Source organism: Schistocerca serialis, chromosome 7, assembly GCF_023864345.2.
Source record: "Schistocerca serialis cubense isolate TAMUIC-IGC-003099 chromosome 7, iqSchSeri2.2, whole genome shotgun sequence".
Classification (NCBI taxonomy): Eukaryota; Metazoa; Arthropoda; class Insecta; order Orthoptera; family Acrididae; genus Schistocerca; species Schistocerca serialis.
This window is the reverse complement of record NC_064644.1, coordinates 333848776-333867935: the sequence shown is the minus strand read 5'-3', so window position 1 is coordinate 333867935 and position 19160 is coordinate 333848776. Positions and strand designations below refer to the sequence as shown.

Sequence of the window (19160 nt, the reverse complement as noted above, 5' to 3'; positions counted from 1 at the left end):
TCTAGAAGATACAAGATGGCAATACCTACAGTGACTACATTTAAGGTTCGTAGATACAAGGTAAGAGAATAAAATAATCCTCAACTCAAAACCTAGATGGGTTAGTAGTTTGATTAGAGCAAAGCGTGACTCAGGATACGAAATGTTTAAAAGAATGTCGGTTTGATCGTCAAATCATGTGAAGACATATGGTGTAGTGGCAAGTGGCACAAATGACTTACGGATGTAACCTAGAGCGTAAGTCAGAAAGATATACTCCTAGGGGTGACGCCAAGCAAGGTCAGAGAGAGTAAAGACAGATGCAGATACGGACAGGACGGGGCAGAGATGTAGACCCGGAGAGAAGTGACGTCGAATTATGTGAAGAACGAGATAATTAACCCTACTGAGACAGAATAATAAGGATGGAAGGTAGTGTTGAATATCAAATTTAAAAATACTCGAACGAGTTTAATTTTGACACAGTGTAACTTAGTGAGTATTGCCGTTGCAATAAGTAATCACACTGTAAGATAACAGCTGTTGTTCGTTATAACAGTGGAAATGATAACAGATAATTCTAAAGGAATGAATGTTGGTCTCTTATTTCAGCAAACCGTTTTCCTAAAAAATTATCTCTAGAAAGGATCGATGCATTCCGTCGCAGCGACACAACATCTCGAGATAACAGAGAACTGACTTTTATTGGACACTTGCAGTCTTCTTTTGCAGTGGAAGAAGATGGTTTAGGAATGTCGGTGCTTTTCATGTTGCAGAAGCTTTAAATAAATATCCTTACAGTCAGATTCAATAACAGGTACAGACAAATAAATTCCTTTGTGCATAAACGTTAACCTTTTAAAACCAGATAACAGTAGGCATATTATGACTGTCGATCTGTGCCAGTGTATGATAGCACACTATAAGGATTAGGCAAGGATAGTGTGGGAGAACATAGATTGGCCACTAGGATACACACATACCGTACTAAATTGAGTGACATTTGCATTTTTAGTTTTATCTTGTTACGCATAATTCATATTGACATCTATTAAGTTGAAATATTTTCGATTTTAATAATTTATTTTATATTGGAAGAATAATCTTTACTCTGGGAACAAAGTGCTGGTCACTGATATGAGGATGCTGAGTTGTGCACATGACACGTGGCTGACTATGTAACCTTCCCCTTGCTTTTTGTGTCTCTTTTATGTATTTTTATGTTACATTCATACCACGACTGACAAATTGCACCGTGTAGTGCTAGGTAGTAATATATTCGCAGTGGTTTTTTTGTTATTTGTAGTATCATTCTCGATATCATTTATGGTGTTACATTCACATAGCTGTTACATTAACGCACCTTACTATTCCTTTTCCCAATTTAGATCTGAAGAGGATCCGGTAGTGAGATCGAAACCAATCATCATCAACAAACAAAGATAGTGCTGCAGATGGTGATTCTCATTCATTATACCAACGGAGATCACAATTTCCTGAGAAGTACTGCCAATTATGAAAGTCAGAAAAGGTGTCCCCTGGGCTGTGAGCCAGGTGAGTCCGTCACCGACGCTGCCGGAATCGGCGGCGACCTCTGACGAGTGCTCTGCAGTCGCCGCAAGTTGTAGTTGGTGTGGCTGATGCCGCAGGCTCCTGGAGGCGGTCAGGACTGGTCGCGGAGCGGCGTGAAGATGAGCGGCACGCCTCCCACCGGGCTGAGCAGGAGCGAGAGCGCACTCGTCCGCAGCTGCGGAGTGTCCGGCGCCAGCGAGACGCGCAGCGAGCTGACGACGCGCGCCACGCACAGCTTCACCGCCAGCAGGCCCAGCCGCATGCCTGCGAACACCAGAGGCCCTACTCAGACCGACAGCCCGACAAGCCATTCGTCTCAACTACAGTCCCTCCTCAGTACACTCACGAGGAACAGAATCAGACAGACCTTCCTAAAGGTAGAGAGGATATAAAATGCAGACTGGTAATAACAAGAAAATCCTTTCTGAAACGTGGAAATTTATTAACACCGAATACGATATAACTTTTAGGAAGTCTCTTCTCAAGGTAATAAGTTGGTGCATAAGTACGTAGTGTTTTTGTTTTGCATATTGGTATTCCGACAGCTATGGGTTTATTTGTCGATTGTCATTTTTATTTGTAATTCACTATTGCTATTTGAGTTTAGATATTGTCATTTTTTTCATTTGGAGATGGCGAGTAGAGCTTGGGTGCTGGAAACAGAAGTGTCGAGTGGAGAAATCGGAACATTTTCGACCTATTCTCCTATTTAATTTCAATAGAGGGGAGACAGCAGAGGAGGTAACCAGAAACATTTCCGCCCTGTATGGGGACAATGCCTTTGGATAAAGCACGGCAAGCACGTTTTAAGGAGAATTGTGTAGACATACTACACTACTGGCCATTAAAATTGCTACACCACGAAGATTACGTGCTACAGACGCGAAATTTATCCGACAGGAACAAGATGCTGTGATACGCAAATGATTAGTTTTTCAGAGCATTCACACAAGGTTGGCGCCGATGGCGACACATACAACGTGCTCACATGAGGAAAGTTTCCAACCGATTTGTCACACACAAACACCAGTTGACCGGCGTTGCCTGGTGAAACGTTGTTGTAACGCCTCGTGTAAGGAGGAGAAATGCATACCATCACGTTTCCCACTTTGATAAAGGTCTGATTGTAGCCTATCGCGATTGCGGCTTATCGTATCGCGATATTGCTGCTCGCGTTGGTCGAGATCCAATGACTGTAAGCAGAATATGGAATCGGTGGGTTCAGGAGGATAATACGAAACGCCGTGCTGGATCCCAACGGCCTCGTATCACTAGCAGTCGAGATGACAGGCATCTTATCCGCATGACTGTAACGGATCGTGCAGCCACGTCTTGATCCCTGAGTCAACAGATGGGGACGTTTGCAAGACAACAACCATCTGCACGAACAGTTCGACGACGTTTGCAGCAGTATGGACTAGCAGCTCGGAGACCATGGCTGCGGTTACTCTTGACGCTGCATCACAGATAGGAGCGCCTGCGATGGTGTACTCAACGACGAACCTGGGTGCACAAACGGCAAAACGTTAGTTTTTCGGATGAATCCACGTTCTGTTTACAGCATAATGATGGTCACATCAGTGTTTGGCGACAGCGCGGTGAACACACATTGGAATCGTGTATTCGTCCTCGCCATACTGGCGTATCAGCCAGCGTGGTAGGGGGTGCCATTGGTTACACGTCTCGGTCACCTCTTGTTCGCACTGACGGCACTTTGAACAGTGGACGTTACATTTCAGATGTGTTACGACCCCTGACTCTACCCTTCATTTGATCCCTGCGAAACCCTACACTTCAGCAGGATAATGCACGACCGCATGTTGCAGGTCCTGTACGGGCCTTTCTGGATACAGAAAATGTTCGACTGCTGCCCTGGCCAGCACATTCTCCAGATATCTCACCAATTGAAAACGTCTGGTCAATGGTGGCCGAGCAACTGGCTGCTCACAATACGCGAGTCACTCCTCTTGATGAACTGTGGTATCGTGTTGAAGCTGCATGGGCAGCTGTACGTGTACACGCTATCCAAGCTCTGTTTGACTTAATGCCCAGTCGTATCAAGGCCGTTATTACGGCCAGAGCTGGTTGTTCTGGGTACTGATTCCTCGGGATCTATGCACCCAAGTTGCGTGAAAATGTAACCACATGGCAGTTCTAGTATAATATATTTGTCCAGTGAATACCCATTTATCATCTGCATTTCTTCTTGGTGTAGCAATTTTAATGGCCAGTAGTGTAACTCTTCCGTTTCAGGCAGACTTTCGCAGTTTGATGATTTTTCAAACGCATTAATTCACAATGATCCACTTCAGTGTACTCGACACCTGGCAAATGTGATAAACTCTGATCTTTCCACCAACGTACGACATTTGTATGCACTGAAGGGGTATGGATACCACAACCGCTAAGCCAAAATGACAAAACTCAGCGGGTGGCCATATGTGCGGCTCTGCTCGCTCGTCATCAATTGGTTCATGAACAACACCGACCATTCCTATCCTGTATGGTTACTGGTGACGAGAAAACCCTCTTTATGCCAACGTAAGGGAAAGAAAGGAGTGGCTGGGCCCAAAGAAAGCATCAACTCCCCGTACAAAGAGCTGCACGCATCCACAAAAGATAGTGTTATGCATTTGGTGGAACAGCGACGGTGTAGTGTAATGAGAACTGCTTCTCCGAGGTGTAACCGTCACTGCTGACATTTATTCTCAAAAACTAAGACGTCTTGCAGACGAACTCCAAGAACAATGAGCAGGAAGACTGCGTGAAGCGATGCTACTTCACGATACTGGCACCCCGCTTTCTGCTAGACTGTCAAAAAACAACGTACAGGAGTTGGGTTGGGAAGTCATTCCACACCCACCTTATTCACCTGATCTTGCGCCCTCAGATTTTCATCTTTTCCGCTCCCTATCGAACAACCTTCCAGGAGCTTCCTTTCCGGATGAAAATGCGTTCCGAACACGACTCGACAAGTTCTTCGTCTAAAAAAAGCGTGATTTCTACAATCGCGGAGTCGAAAAGTTACTCCAGCGTTGGCAGACTGTTGTAAATAGAGAAGAAGAATATATTATTGATGACAAAGTCTCAGCTACGTGTATCTCTTGTGCTTGTTAAACTTACGGAAAAAGCTACGAATTTATGCACCAACCCAGTATTCATGTGGAATGTAGCCTTATATGGAAGTGAATAGTGCATGATAAGCAGCTGAGACAAGAAAAGAATGGAAGTTTTCAAATGTGCTGCTACGGGAGGATGTTGCAAATTAGATGGAGATATCGAAGAACTAATGAACGGGCTCTGAATCAAACTAGGGAAAAGTAAATTCTTGACAGAGCTTGACTAAAAGAAGGGATCGGTTGGTAGGTCACATCAAAGAATCGTAACTTTGGTAAGTGGAGGAAGTGTAGGGAGTAAAAGTTGTAGAGACAGGTAAGAAAGATTCAAACGGATGTACACTGCCTGACAAAAAAGGGAAGTACTCAGAAGGGAAGAAGGAAACGAAATGAAACTTACTGCTTTGACAGGGTTTGTGATGTTATTTCAGTGATTACAAAATCAAGTCCGATTTACAAAGAACTTGCCTGCACGAGCACACTTATCATTATGATGTTGCACTCCCTCTGGACTGCATCCATGCTCCGATTCGAATGGGAAGGATCTCATAAACATGTAGCATCCTCTATTGAGACAAGCTGGCCTTCAAGTGTTGTAACTGGTCCTCGATCTGCTGAATCCTGTTACTGAGATGGAGTTCATGTCCGAACTGGTCCCACACACACTCTTGCTGATCACGAGAGTTACTCGACAACACCATTCCATAGAAACACGACACGTGTGGACGTCATTGTCCTGTTAAAACATGGCTCCAACATACAGTTACTTGAGATCGATCACATGAGAATGTCAGTGAGAAGACGTTGTGCTCTCAGAGTTCCCTCGTTCCCTACGAGCCGTGACATAAAATCATACCCGTTTTCTTCCCAAATCATGACCCCAGGAGTAACACCACTGTGCCTCTCCCACAACATTGGAAGAATGGGACCTCTCCCCAGATCGCCATAATCACTAGCGGAGGTCACCCATGGTACTGCCGAATCACAATTCGTCCCTGAACACAATACGACGCCATTCGTCAGCAGTGCCTGTTTCCCAGTCATGGTACCACTCCAAATGCAGCTGTTCCTCTTGGGTGATAACGGCAGCCAGTGGATGGGGCGGGCATTCTCTAGTCTGGCAGCTCTTAGTCTAAAAATGGTTCAAATGGCTCTGAGCACTAAGGGACTTAACTTCTGAGGTCATCAGTCCCGTAGAACTTAGAACTACTTAAACATAACTAACCTAAGGAAATCACACACATCCATGCCCGAGGTAGGATTCGAACCTGCGCCCGTAGCGGTCGCGCGGTTCCACACTGGAGCGCCTAGAAGCGCTTGGCCACACCGGTCGGCAGCTCTTAATCTCTGACTAATGGTCAGGGATGACACAGAATGCTGCAGAAAGTCCACTACTTCTTCTCGAATGGCAGGCTCGTATACCATGGGGCTACGATGTACCTGGGACACAATACGGCGATCCTACCTTGCGATGGGCAGACTTGATCGATCAGAATTCTGACGACGAGTATGCCCACCTTCATGTTCCCATGCATTCCACCATCAGGACACTGTCACGTTCGAATGCCACTCAAATCTTAATATTGCACGATTCGACCAGTTGGGCAAATGGACTCCCACAATGAGGCTCCTTCAAAACGCTGTCAGTTGCTGATAACGCTGTCTCACATGAGCCGCCTTCACAGTGATCACTCAACATTTGATGTTGTTTGCGCCCCTTACACGTCCTACGAGGCCTGGTAACAACACTAAACACGAACACCAGTAATGAAATCTAGTGACTTTTCGAGCTGTCACAGATAACTTTACCTCCAATCATTTACATACTCACCGATGGTTTGTGTATCTAAGAAGTTACATTGACATTTTGCCAAGTCTTCTGGGTGCTTCAGGTTTTTTTGTTAGGCAGTGTTAGTTGCAGTAGTCACGCAGAGACGAAGGCCCTTACCCAGACTAGACTAGCGTGTAAAGCTGCATCAAATTAGTCTTCCGACTGAAGACTACAACACCAACAACATTCTAGAATAATAAGAGTGGTAGAAGTTGACCTCGGGAAAGATACGTTAGCGTTCCAGAATAAGAAGACTCGAGGCAACACTTAGACTACGATGTAACTCATTAATAGATAGGTAAATCTATGTTTGTCGCATCTGTAGCTTAAGAAAAAGCTGTTTACAAGATTGACTCGACTTAAGCCTCTCTGAAGACAGCAGGGATAAAATACGACAGCAGAAAGTTATTCTCAATTTGGATAGGTACCAGGTTGTAGCTACATTATGCGAACAACATGAAAGAGAAGCAATAGTTGAGAAAGGATTGAGATAGGGTTGTAGTATATCCTCAAGGTTATTCGATCTGTATGTTCATTGATCACTGAAGGAAATCAAGAAGTTTGGAAAGAGAATTAAATTTCAGGCAGTACAAATTAATACTCTGGCGATGGCATTACAATACAAGTAGAGATGATAACGAACTTGGGAGATCAGTTGTATGGAATGGATATTGTATTAAGTTAGGTTACAAGATTAATATCAACAAAAGTAAAACAAACTTAATGGCTAAAAGTCGAATAAATCAGGCGAAGCTGAGGTAATTAAATTAGTAAACGATGCACTGGAAATAATAAGTAAACTTTGCTATTTGGGCAGCAAAATGAGACACAGCTTGTTAGAATGAAAAAAAATCTTTGCAGAAAATAATTCTCGAAATTTCTAACAAAACTTCAAGAATAATTTTAAAGGGCTGCCAAAAACAATTTGTTTGATTCAAAGACAAAACAAGTGTGAGGGCCTTAATAATATTGAAAAATGTGAAATACTTGGAAAATATTTTGATAAACGCTCAGTTGGCCAGACACAACAATTACAATTCTGAAATAAGCAAAGCCTTTTGTGAAGATTCTGTAACAGATAAACTTTCGAAATGGTCATAATCAAACACCACAAAATATTTGCAAATAATTTTCAAAAGAATGTAGATATCAGAGAAGATCCACAAAGAGTAGAAAGTCATCTTGGCACCCCAATTGCACAAGAAAAGTAATCAAAAGGTGTCAATAACTATTGAGAAATAAGTCTTCAACCAGTTGCCTGTAAAATACTTAAAAAAAACTCTAATGAACGCAACACGGGGAAACTCTTTACAAACAATTAAAATGAATAATTTAAAAAAGGTGATATCCAATTTTGGCAGATGTAAATTAGAAGTAGGTTTCACAAACAACTGAATATTAAGAATACAGTTCAGTCATTTGTGGATTTCAAGAAACCATTTCAATTTGTTGACACGTGAAACAATAAACAAAATATCTGACAGTTTGGCATCAGTTTCAAATTTACAAATCCAATACTAATTATTAGTAAAAACGTAGCAATATATTTAAAGTTTACGGGAGAAATCTCTAATATCTTTAAAGCAGATACAGTTATAAGGCACGATGACCACTTCTCTCAAGTCCCGGCCAACCGTGTATTAGAAGAATTTAAAATTAAAAATTAAAAGAATATCAAAGGTCACCAATAAAATGTGGAAAAACAAAATAATATATTGAAATAAATTACATTTGTGAATGAGTTTGCTCCGTTACCTGAAAATCTAGCAGGTGCATTAAATACAAATCTATCTCTTGGAACAGATAGCCAATAGAATAGGTTTAAGAATCGGTGTAAGCAAAATTAAATTTTAGTAACATAAAAACACACATAAGCTTTTGATGCTGCACAATGTACAAATACATAGGGTTAAAATGTTATCTAGTAGGGGGCTAACTAAATATCTAACAATATATTCCACAAAATGAGGAATTAAAAGATATTTCATTACAGTTTGATAGATGGAATTCCTCTACGCAAATATCTTACATGGAATCCATTGCCATACACATGACAAAATGAATGTATGTATGTATATATGTTCCCCATCTCTTCCTAAACCAATGGACCGATTTCAACCAAACTTGGTACACACATCACATACTGTTTCGAAAGAATCGCTGTGAAGGTAGCAACCATCTATCTATCAAAGGGGTTAGGGTACGGGTGTAAACGTAGGATAGTCCATTACGCACGAATTCCCATGTTAACTCATCCAATATTTGAGTAAGAGAGCATATAGTCACTTGCAACAAATTTTGCACGTAATTGCAAACCTTTAAAAAACTTTTCTCGATGACAAACCCCACAAAATGATGAAATGAAAAACGTTTGTCGCTTGCTACATTTTCATTGTTCATCCAGTACTTGTAAATTGCCACATTATAGCGTAGCCTCCGGAGAAAAAAAAAAGAGTATAAATTAAATAATCGATACTGTACGCGCTCTCAGAATAGTAATGTGTAGCATATTTGTGATTTGGTACAATAGAGATGAATTTTTTTTGTTTCATTGTCTTCTTGGTTCTGATGTTATAGCTGAAGGACGCTTATTGTTCACTGTCTGTAACTAATACAATTAGCTGTAGTAATGCTAGTAATATTTTGAATATGTATAAAAATAATCATTCAAAATTGTGTTTTTGTCAGTAGCAAGTACCTTTCCTGTCCATGATTTAGTTATGTATTAATTAAATGTTGCCCTGGCCATTTTGTATAGGCTCACTGTTGTAGTGACGCCTTAATAATAAAAATAATATATGCTATTTTAGTAGTCATTTAATGCTAAAAGTATTAAAAAATAATCTCAATAAATACAAAATGGCACCTTGTAATATTTTCCAATTCATTTTTGGCCACAGGTACAGTTTTATTAAGAGTAATTTCTACAGACGTGTGTGCTGCCATTGCACGTAGGCAGCTGTTCTGGAGCATCAAGCCTCACAGAAAAATAATTAAGCGTTGTGTTTAATTGGCTTATCGCGTAATATTAAAGAAAGATTCTTTTAATCCATTGTGAGCAATACGTATGATATTTCTGGCGATAGTGCCCTGAGAAAATTTAGCCGTGGCTTTTAACAAACATGAAAGAGAATTTTTAACAAAACATTTCATTCAATTATCAGAATATTCTCTTTCATCCAAAAAAAAAAAAAGGTTACGCAATAACATCACGCATGACGTTTTAATTTATTACTTCTTTACTATTAATGGTATTCACGACACATTTTTCAGACTATAGCCACACTCCCCATAGACGTTTCTGCAAAATGAAATCATTGTACGACACATAGTTCAGGAGAAACGACGTCATAAACACTGAGATGCGTCAAAAAATTCCCGCATCACGAATGACGTTTGATATATTACTTTTTTGCTGCCGACTCTATTCGCAACATATTTCTCAGACAGTATCCACGAATTCCGCTGTATGTACTTAGAAAAAAAAAATCATTTTATGACATTTCAGGAGATGTGACGTCACATATTGAGATTCTCGAAAAACTGACACGTTATTCATGACGTCTTAATTTATTACTTCTTTACTACTAACTCTATTCGCAACAAATTTCGCAGACTGTATCCATAAATGTCGTTGAATGTACTTACAAAAATAGATCACTGTACGACGCATAGTTCAGGAGATATGACGTCAAATACTGAGATGCGTGAAAAACTGCGACATTTACTTTAGTACTTCTTCACTACTAAATCTATTCATATTTTGCAGACAGTAGCCACATATACCACTGGATGTACCTAAAAATTATATCATCGTATAACACATAGTTCAGGAGATACGACGTCAAACATCGAGCTGCGTGAAAATGAAACTGCTAGAGATGTAGGTGAAAGATGTGAAATACACGTGAAAGGGAGGGACAAAATACAGGGAGCAAAAGGCTATTTACAATTGGTGCAGAAACCAGACAGCAGTTATAACAGTCAAGGGGCACAAAAGGGAAGCAGTGGTTGAGAGAGGAGTGAAACAGGGTTGTAGATTATCCCCGATGTTATTCAATCTGTATATTGTGCAAGCAGAAAGGAAACATTAAGAAATTGGATTAGGAATTAAAATCCAGGGAGAACACTTTGAGGTATGCCGATGACATTAATATTTTGGCAGAGACAGCAAAGGACTTGGAAGAGCAGTTGAACGGAATGGACAGTATCTTGAAAGGAGGGTATAAGATGAACATCAACAAAAGCAAAACGAGCGTAATGGAATGTAGTTGAATTAAATCAGGCGATGCTGAGGAAACTAGATTAGGAAATGAGACACTTAAAGTAGTAAATGAGTTTTACTATTTGGGAAGGAAAATAACTGATGGTCGAAATACAGAGGATATAAAATGCAGACTGGCGATGGCAATAAAAGATTTTCTGATGAAGAGAAATTTATTAACGTCGAGTACAGATTTAAGTGTCAGGAAGTCCTTTTTGAAAGTATTTGTAAGTAGTGAAACATGGACGATAAATAGTTTGGATAATAAGAGAATAGAAGCTTTTGATAAGTGGTGCTACAGAAGACTGCTGAAGATTAGCTAGATAGATTACGTTAGATTACGTTACTAATGAGGAGGTATGGAATAGAATTGGGGAAAAGAGAAATTTGTGGTATAGATTTCTCTCTCTCAATTTTTCCCAGAATGTGAAAGATTCTGAGACGTCAATGGATCACCAGTTTAGTACTGGAGGGAAACGTGTGGGTTAAAATCGTAGAGGGAGACCAAGAGACGAATACAGTAAGCAGATTCAGAGGGATGTAGGTTGTATTAGTTACTCGGAGATGAAAAGGCTTGCACAGGATAGAGTAGTATGGAGAGCTGCATCAAACCAGTCATCGGACTGAAGACCACCACCACCACAACAACAACATGTGAAATGTATTTGAGATATATACAGAGGCAAATTTACAGATAAAAAGCTCTTCCTAAATCTCTGGAACGATTTCAACGAAATTTGTTACACATATTAGTTTTGATGTGGAAAGAAATTCTGTGGGGCTATGAACCAGTAGCCTCCTACTGGGGTGAACATAGACAAGAGGGAGAAGGAGATAAACAGACAGTGAGGGGAAAGGTGAAGATAGATACAGATAGGGGGAGGTAGAGACTGACGGATACAGAGGCAGAAAGAGGAGATTGACACAAATTGGGCGAGAAGGAAATGGACAGACAAAGGGGGAAGAGGAAGAAGATGGACAGAGAGAGAAAGGAGATGGACACAGAAGGGAAAGAGGAGGAGATGGACAGGAAGAAAGAGAGAGAGAGGAAGAGATAGGCAGAGAGAGGGGAAGGAGGAGATGGCCGGGAGAAGGGAAGTGGAGGAGATGGACAGAGAGAGGGAAGAGGAGGAGATGGACAGCTAGTGAGGGGGGAGGAGATGGTGAAAGAGAGAGGCAGGAGGAGGTAAAATTAGGATGGGGAGGAAGACACGGACAGAGAGGGAAGGAGCAGGTGGACAGAGAGAGGGGGAGGAGATGGATCGACAGAGGGACAGGCAGGCATGTGCACAGAGTGGTGGAGGTGGAGGTGAAGTACAGAGAGAGGGATGGAGGAAACTGACAGAGAAGGAGTGAAGGAGGAGATGGACAGAGAGAGGGTGAACTGATAGAAAACTGGAATAAATATATACCCAGTCAATGTCAGGTACTCAGTTATATATAAGACAAACTTCAAGTGTTAGAGAGAGAGAGAGAGAAAGAGAGAGAGTGAGAGAGAGAGAGAGAGAGAGAGAGAGAGAGAGAGAGAGAGAGAGAGACAATACGAGGAAGAGACTGGGTCCAGTAACAACATCAGGAATCCTGGAAATTGAAAAGTAATTGTGAAACACATCAAGAAATAGATAAATCACACAGAAAGAACACGCAGGAAAAAGACTGATATTTTTTGTTTATTAATACAGAATGAATGAACATATGACAACAAAGTAGCAAGAAAGAGCTTTTCAAGCCCCTCTGAGAAACGAAGATAACTGGTAGCTGGATTTGAGGAACTATACATACATTTAGAAAGACACAACATGAAAGTAGAAGCAGCAGGAGAAGTAAATATTTTTTCGATGGAAGCATTAAAATTTAATAGGATTCCAAGTACTAAGAGGAAAGAAAACCGATGAAATTGTCTGAGCAAATATAAAAAGGTACTTAGTACCATCATAAAAGAATGTTGGAGAAAAAGAAAGCAGGAAAAATCAGAAGGGATTCAAAATGGACACGTGATTCCCAGCTAACGATAATGAACAGGAAAAAAAATCAAGAATAGTTGTAGTATTCCAGTAACAGTAAATTATGTATTACTGTGTTAGCGGGCAGTATGAGTCGTGATTCGAGTACTTCGCAGAAGAACGTAATTATTTATATGCATAAAATGGAATTAACAACTCGGCTCTCCTTATCAAACCATACTACAAATCAATCATATCGAGAAAGCCACAGAGGCCACATTCATGGGGAAGTGTTATGCGATATAAATTGTTGCAAAATGAAAATCTTGAGAAAATAGACATGTGCGATGATTGGAAAGCATTTTTAATTTTGAAAAATGTGGAATTGTCTCTTTAATGAAACGAAAAAATGTAAAAGTCGTTGTCTACATGGGGTTAATCAGTGACAACGGAAATGAAAAAGTGATGCACCTGAGAGTAGGACTAAATAGTGATATGAAGTACAAGTATCACATCTGCTCAACTGTATGTGAAGAAAATGGTTCATTCCTTTATTTTAGCAGCCTTTGCTGCGGTCTCTTGGTGTATTTTTATGATAGATATATGTTTGTCAGGACTCAGTTTATTAGTTAGTTAATTACATGTTCCATGTAAGTGTTTGAACAATTATTTTATGGAAATTATGTCGAACGAGTCAGTTTGGAGGATATGTAACATGTGATTGGAGTTAACATTAACAAACACATTGACTTTTCACGCTACTTATAAAAGTAATCTTAAAAATAGGTTCTTTTCTTCTTTCACAGGTCACCAGTTTTTAAACAAAAATTCGTCTATGAAATGAAAGGCTTTATTTGGAAGATATTATATTACGTTAAATTTAAAAATGGCTTTGCTGTCTGTCAGACATTTAACATTTTATGATGAATTTCACCAGCATAATGAAGATGCCTAACTCCTTGAAGAGCTACCTGCATGATGTCTGTTGGTGAACACTACTTGTTAGTCTTGTTACACATTGTTTTTTTTGTTTTTTTTTCTTCTGTCAGCACTTCCTTTCTAAGTGGTGAGTCACCGCAGAAAATTATTCCATAAGATATTACTGAGTGGGAAATATAAAGTATGTCAGGAGGTTCAATCGTTTGTATCCAAGATTAGCAAAGTAGCTGAAGTTAAATGTTTAAGCCGGCCGAAGTGGCCGTGCGGTTAAAGGCACTGCAGTCTGGAACCGCAAGTCCGCTACGGTCGCAGGTTCGAATCCTGCCTCGGGCATGGATGTTTGTGATGTTCTTAGGTTAGTTAGGTTTAACTAGTTCTAAGTTCTAGGGGACTAATGACCTCAGCAGTTGAGTCCCATAGTGCTCAGAGCCATTTGAACCATTTTTAAATGTTTAAGCAGCTCAGTAATGTATTTCTTCCAGTTCTAGTTTTCTTCAGTATAAACAAAACAAAAAATTTGGAGCACTCTATCCTGTTTACTGATCAAGGTTCATTTACAACATCAATTGTTGGTGTGGCTCTATTTGTTGTGTAGAACTGATTGTAGTGTGTTTTCTCAAAATTAAAAGAGAGTCTATTTTCTCAGCACCACTTAATAATTCTTTAAAAAACAAATAACAATTTTATATCTCGCTTCCACTCTAATGGAATTTATTGCAACACAAACATCGCCTGCAAAAAGTACCAATTCCACTTGATGAGTATTAAGTGGAATGTAATGTACATGAGGAATAGAATGGACCCTAAATTGAATCTTGTAGGACTCTTTTTGTGATTTCTCCCCTGTCGCTAAAATATTCTCTCCTTTCAACCTATTTTGAATTATTCAGCACAAATTTTTACTCTGTATTAGTTTTGTTAGATATGATTCAAACCAGTTGTGTGTAAGGCCTTCAGTTCCATAAAACGTAATTTTTTCTAGTTATAAGAGAATAACATGATGTATGAAATCAGATCTATTGAAAGATCACAAAAACAGCAAAAAGCCATATTGTATTATTTAAGGCTTCTAATATTTGGTGAGTGACAGTATATATAGCATTTTCAGTTGAGAAACCCTTCTGGAATCAAAAATGTGACATGCCAAGTAAACTGTTACTTTTAAATGTGAGATCACTCTCGAGTACATTACTTTATCGAGTATTTTGGAGGAAGACGTCATTAAGGAAACTGGACAATAATTATTGAAGTTTTTATTCTCACCTCTCTTAAAAGGTCTGGAAAAATTTCCTGTGCTAGTGATGCATTTAATGTATCACTAAGGACTTGATTTATTATGTTAAAACAACTTTTAAGAATTATGTTCAAAATTATGTCTGCATCTATTAGCTTTTGTAAATCTATAATTTCAGTGAAAGATGTTGGGGCTACTTCTAGTTGCTTAAGGTTTTGTTGAACGGATTTTTAAATTTATTCTCTTGCTTCTTCAATGGAACATCATAATTTCATTTTTTCTGCTGCATTTAGAAAGTGATTCTTAAAGAAATTCTTGTGAATCGTCACTCATAACATTGTTATTTAGTATAATACTGTTGTGGTATATTGTAAATTGATTGATTGTCCTGTCACCCATTTGACAATATCCCATATAGTTTTAATCTTATTACCTGCAGTATTAATGTCTGTCAGGACATGTATATTTTTGGACGTTTTAATGAATTTCCTTAAAAAGTTACAGTATTTTTTGCAGAATGCAAGTAATGTGAGATCGTGACTTATTGTGGCGTCTATACCAATGTTTCCTTTCAGTCTTGCACTAAATTTTAATCCATCTAGTTATCCATAGCTTACTTTTTTTAATGGAGATGTGGACAAATTTTAGGGAGGTCACTTTCAAATACTGAGACAAATTTACAATGGAATACACTGAAGTTGACATTAACATCTCTTTCCATGTATACCTCATCCACTGCTCTTAATCTTACTCTCACTACATTTTATACTCTTCTCATTAAGAAGCCTCCGTGCTCTCAGAGCTGTCAGGTGCTACATTGTTTATTTTCATAAATAGTACATCTTGATCAGATAGTCCATTAACAACTCGTTACACATTAATCGTGTCTTTAAGAATGTTATTAATCAGGGTCCTGCTATTTTGCTGCACAAGAATTGGAAAATTTACCTCCAGAATCAGAGTAAAACAGCCAAATAATTATTCCAATAACATCTTGCCCGTCAGAACGCTGTAAGAAATCTGTATTGAACTCTTCAAAAACTACTAACTATTTCTTATTGTCTTACGGGTTGCTTAAAAATGGATCTAGATTTCTCATAAATAGTTGAAAGCTCTCTAGAGGAGCTCTGTAGACAATTAACACCTACCAAAGATGTAATCTGCAGGTATAACTCGCAGGCACATGATTCTAGGTTCTGATCTGCACAAAACCTATTTGTTTAGTATTTTTCCTTGTGTTCAACTTCTACTGTTACAACACTTTCTTTTTTCATGTTCCTCCTACAGGAGAATGATGCTAATCTATATCTCTGATATTTAACTTCTATATCTCTAGTTACGCGTTACAGTACTGAGGAACTGAAATTTGTCTGTGGGAGACATTGCACGTAAAACATTTGTACGACTAATGCCGGCTTACTTTTCTAACATGTGGGATTCGTAATATGTTGGTTTAACGAAAAACTCTGCGATTATCAAGTAGAAGCCAGCCGGAATTGTGAGAGACGATTTCACCCGGGAGATACTGTTACAGAAATGTTGAGAAATCTTAGCGTGTCACAGTACGTAGAACAGTAGGGGAGCAGGGACTGGTTAAGCGTAAAACCTCTGGAAGATACAGTGGAAGAACTGATATCCATCAAAGAAGCAAGTGGGTGTCAGGAAAAGCTTGACTCAGATCATTCACAACATGTAATTTAATCAGTTATTATGGGAATGTCATAAGCCCAATTTTTCACAAATGCAGATTTCAATATTTTTGCATTCGCCATCTGTAGACGCATGTATCTGTGTTGAGAACGTCATGAGTTTTTGCCTTTAAAGCCAATAAAATCGTTGCCAAAATATTTAGCTGGTACGAAAATGTCATGAGTTCAGAGCTAATGACTTTTTCATTCTATATCTTCTCATTAGTTTTACGTAATAATTTTTTAAATCACAGGAAGTAGCATACGGTTTATGTCCCTACGTTAACAACAATCAGAATTTACCAATACCGATTTCATGATCTATTGTTGGCACCACCTTGTAAGACAAATCATGTTTGGTTGTTGTCTAATCTTTCATTAGTAGTGGCAATTTCATCAGGAAAGAGAGCATCGACTCAAATGAAGAAGGTATCAGCCACAACAAGAGGAAACGCATACGGGATTATGATATACACAACCCATCATAATAAAGAAGGCTATATTACGAAGAGAAGCGTACATTAACCACGAAGGACAAAACATTCCTGGAACTGCAATGGGGAAAAATTGCAAGTAAGTATTAATTAAAAAACTAAATGTTGAACACATGTTTTGTACATGTATAGTAAAACATAAAGCCTATGTTTCCCTTGTTTATTCTAATCATTGCTTTCTTCTATTCCAGTTGTAAGCCTCGGTGTTTTGATGTCATTGATGAGATCGACAGAGCCCAGGTCGTGGAAATGCTCAAGGAATTCGGGAGCAAGGATGCACAAGATGGGCATCTACAAGGTCTTATGGAAGTTATGGAAGTTACCCGCAGGCGCCGAAGGAAGGATAATCCGAAAAGTAGGTAGAAGAACTTCAAATATCATCTTCAGGTTCAGGGAAAGAGAATACTGGTATGTAAAACTGCATTTATTACTATTCATAGCCTGAAAAGTGACAGGAGGATTCGAAGATTAGGAGATCTCCTGGTTTTAGGAAAATCTCCCGTAGCTAACAGGGGTAAGAGCATGGGACGCAGAGTCAGAGCTATAAAAGGTGATGTTATTGATAAAATAAAGAAACACATTGAATCGTTTGAGGTAAAAATTACTCCCCATGTAAACAGATATATTAAGTATTTGAAGGCCGGTTTGAATGTAAAGATCATGGATTCGCTTTTTCTAGAGACGTTCCCTGATTTGGATGTAAAATATGCATTTTATTTAAAGTTTTTCCACGAAAATTATAGTTACATGTTCGGTAGACCTCAAGAAGATGTTTGTGGTTACTGCGAGGACTTAAAACTAAACTAAAAAACACTTACCTTTGCGATTCAGCTAAAAGCGTGAGTGTTGCTGAGCAAATGGTTCACATTCGAAGGACCAAAGAGTTCTATAAAAAGATAAAAGTGCAAGCAAAACGACGATGTCGAAGGCATATGTATGGATTTTATGCAGAACGTTCCACTTCCCTGCATTCCAGTGCAGGAACTGTTTTACCTATGTCATCTCTGGGTCTTTACTTACTATATTTATGACCTTAAGACTGGCAAGCCTCATTTCTTTGTATTCCACGAAGGAATAGCCAAAAAGAGAGCTCGTGATATTTGTAGTTTATTGCTTGATTTTTCGAAGAACATTACTTTGGTAAAATTATTAAGGAGATGCACATCCTCTATGATGGTTGACCGGGACAAAACTAACAATACACTAGTCCGATTCCTAATGGCATTAGTAGGGCTTGGTATGTTTGAAAAAATTTTTCAATACTTTCCTATCAGTGGGCCCTTTTTCCTACCTTATGATAGGGTGTTTGGGCGTATAAGAAGAAAGTTACGACAAACTGACAGAGTTTACACTGTGAAAGAATATATCGAACGTACTCTTCATTCTGCCAATAAAAAGAACTCACTCACTGTCAACTACCTTGAGGATAACAACAATGTTAAGAACTATAAGGACTGGTGACCAGATCTTTTTAATCGCGATTCCCAGAGTTTGGAAACAATGGGAAAAGACAGTTCAATGAAAGTCAACTTCAGTGTTTCACAGTACAATATGTTTGAGTATGACAGCCACAACCCAGGGGTATTACTAGCCTGATCATTCATTGATGGACTGACTCAAAACTCTTTCAGACTTTTCAAACCTCTAGTAAATATCAGACTCCCAACAACCTTTGGACACGGAGAGAGATGTCCTGTAAACAAAGTTAAGATAAACGATCTAAAAACCAGAGGAGCACAAAAACTTTTATATTGATTTATTCACTTGGCCTACAACAGCTGAAGAAGATGAAAATGTATGAAACCTACAGAAAATGTTGCAACAATGCTCATCTGTAATGCTGATTGTGTTAAAATGCTATTTGTAATTTGTGTTTATTAATAAATTTTCTCACAATTCTATAGCTGTACTATTATTTATTTTAATTTGGCTCATAAAGGTCATGATTCCAAGATAAATAAAATAATTTGAAGAATATGAAAATAAAAATTGATGATTTGAAGATGTAGATTTAATGGTTTTCAGGTACATCAGAGTATCAAAATCCAAGTACTTCATATCCTCTACCATTGAAGCATAAAATAGTTTTCTTTGGATATC

The 19160-nt window shown here is 39.0% G+C and overlaps 1 protein-coding gene across 1 annotated transcript in view; it reads right to left on the bottom strand.

Moving 5' to 3' along the window:
* Positions 1–1495: 1495 nt before the first annotated feature.
* The window catches only part of LOC126412297 (cytochrome P450 6l1-like), a 198319-nt gene continuing 180654 nt past the window's right edge, over positions 1496–19160 (bottom strand). The window contains exon 8 of the mRNA XM_050081817.1: positions 1496–1815. Coding sequence (XP_049937774.1) covers positions 1643–1815 — 173 coding nt within the window. The 3' untranslated portion in view covers positions 1496–1642. The remainder of the gene's footprint in view (positions 1816–19160) is intronic.